Source organism: Echinops telfairi, unplaced genomic scaffold, assembly GCF_000313985.2.
Source record: "Echinops telfairi isolate 266 unplaced genomic scaffold, ASM31398v2 ScPeMD7_3533;HRSCAF=4204_1, whole genome shotgun sequence".
Taxonomy (NCBI): domain Eukaryota; kingdom Metazoa; phylum Chordata; class Mammalia; order Afrosoricida; family Tenrecidae; genus Echinops; species Echinops telfairi.
This window is the reverse complement of record NW_022107432.1, coordinates 25,004,070-25,005,857: the sequence shown is the minus strand read 5'-3', so window position 1 is coordinate 25,005,857 and position 1,788 is coordinate 25,004,070. Positions and strand designations below refer to the sequence as shown.

The window sequence follows — 1,788 nt, the reverse complement described above, 5'->3', positions numbered from 1 at the left end:
AGATCATTCCATCAGATCGCAACATACTGTGAGTCAGGGCCCCGCCCTGTCGACCCAGCTATGGGGGGACACCATTCAATCCGTAATCCCTCTCTGCCCGGGAGGAATGACCCGTTGGTAGCCTATAGTGACGTTGGCACACCGGCACCACTCCGCTAAGGGCAGAGCAGCTCTGGCTCGCGTGGCGTTGGGTCATCCACCCTCAGTTCCCAAGATTGCCCTCCGGGACAGCTGGCTTGGGAGGCGGAGGCTTGTTTCCAGTGACGCTGGCATATTCCACAAACAGAAAGGGGTCGGGAGGGCACCTCCAGGTGGGGTGGGTGTTGGCGTAGATGGTATCCTCTGTGCCCAAGTGGTTTAGGTGAATAAGAGAAGCATAGCATATGTCCCCAGTGTCTTCCTTGGACCCCATCTGCCGGTCCAAACCCTGAGGGTCAGAAAGACAGAGGCTCATCGTGGGTCATGGGTGGTGGGTCCCAGAGCTGGGGTGGGGTTGTCATGAGATGTAAAGTGCAGGGAATGGCCGGGAAGAGACGGTTCTGCCGTCACCAGCCACGGACACGCTGCCCAAGTCAGGGCCAGAGAGGCCGGCCCCGGAAGCTTGGTGAAAAGGCATCCCCCCCCCCACCCCCCGACTTATTAAAGCAACAGCTCAGGGTGCGAGGTCCAGGAAGCCGCTTCAGTACGCTGCTTCAGTGAGGTGTACACACACTCGCGCTGGAGAAACTCTAAGCTGGGCAGCGGAGGCGACTGCTCCATTGTGCCCAGGGCTGGCCATGAGGTTCTCTCAGTCCTGAGATGGCAATTCTGAGTGACTCTGAGCTCAGACCTACCTGCCCCAGGTAGGCGGCTGAGTCCCCAGTCCCTGCTGAGAGAGCGCTCTAGGAAAACGTGTTCTTTGCCCTGGGACCCACTACAGCTGGTCCATAGCCCAGGCAACTCACGACTTCCGAGGGGGACTGTACCTGTGGGGGTGCTGGTGGGCCAGTCACCTTTTCTCTCAGAGGAAGGATGCATGCGGACAGGCCTGAGGCAGCAGGGGTTCTCAACCTTCCTCATGCCCCAACCCTTTCATAAGTTCCTCAAGTGATGGTGACCCCCCAACCATGACATTACTTTCATTGCTACTTCATCACTGTCGTGTTGCTACTGTTGTGAATCGGCTGACCCCTGTGAAAGAGTTGTTAGACCCCCAAAGGGGTCGCGACCCACAGGTTGAGAACTGCTGCTCTACAGACACTATGGGGCAAGGCAAGCTGGGAAGTTTTTTTCAAATGCACCCAGGAAGGGTAGATCCCCCATATCCAGGTGAGGGCGGTTCCTACTCACCACAGACATCTCCTTTTGGACCGAGACGTTATCACAGATGTGGTGGGATTCGTTCTCACCTGAAAAAGTAAGGAGATCTCTCCACACATGCCCCCACCCCCCATGGAAATCCAAGGAGAAGCTTGGGGTCCTGACTGGACTGAAAGAACTCTTGGGGAGAATCTCAAAGGCTGGCCAGGGGACACTGTGCTGGCTGGGGACACTGCAGGGGCTCAGCACAGGAGCGTCCACAGATGGAAGGGGCCGGTCAGACTGGCTGTCACAAGCTAACTTGCAGCAAACCCATCAGTGTATTCACCATTCCAGGTCACTGAAGTTTCCAAATGGATGCATCCAATGTGCACATGTCCTAGTCACTGGCAATGTTACCCAAGGTCATGTCTTTTCAGACTTGGGGCCCAGGAACATTTTACTCACCCACATGTATGCCCGAATTCACACATATACATTCTTATGTAC

At 56.0% G+C, this 1,788-nt stretch overlaps 1 protein-coding gene across 1 annotated transcript in view; it reads right to left on the bottom strand.

The window, feature by feature from the left end:
• Positions 1–202: 202 nt before the first annotated feature.
• Positions 203–1,788, bottom strand: part of TREML2 (triggering receptor expressed on myeloid cells like 2) — a 27,026-nt gene continuing 25,440 nt past the window's right edge. Inside the window, exons 6-7 of the mRNA XM_045294774.1 lie at positions 1,330–1,388; positions 203–427 (exon numbers count right to left, since the gene is read on the bottom strand). Coding sequence (XP_045150709.1) covers positions 203–427; positions 1,330–1,388 — 284 coding nt within the window. The remainder of the gene's footprint in view (positions 428–1,329; positions 1,389–1,788) is intronic.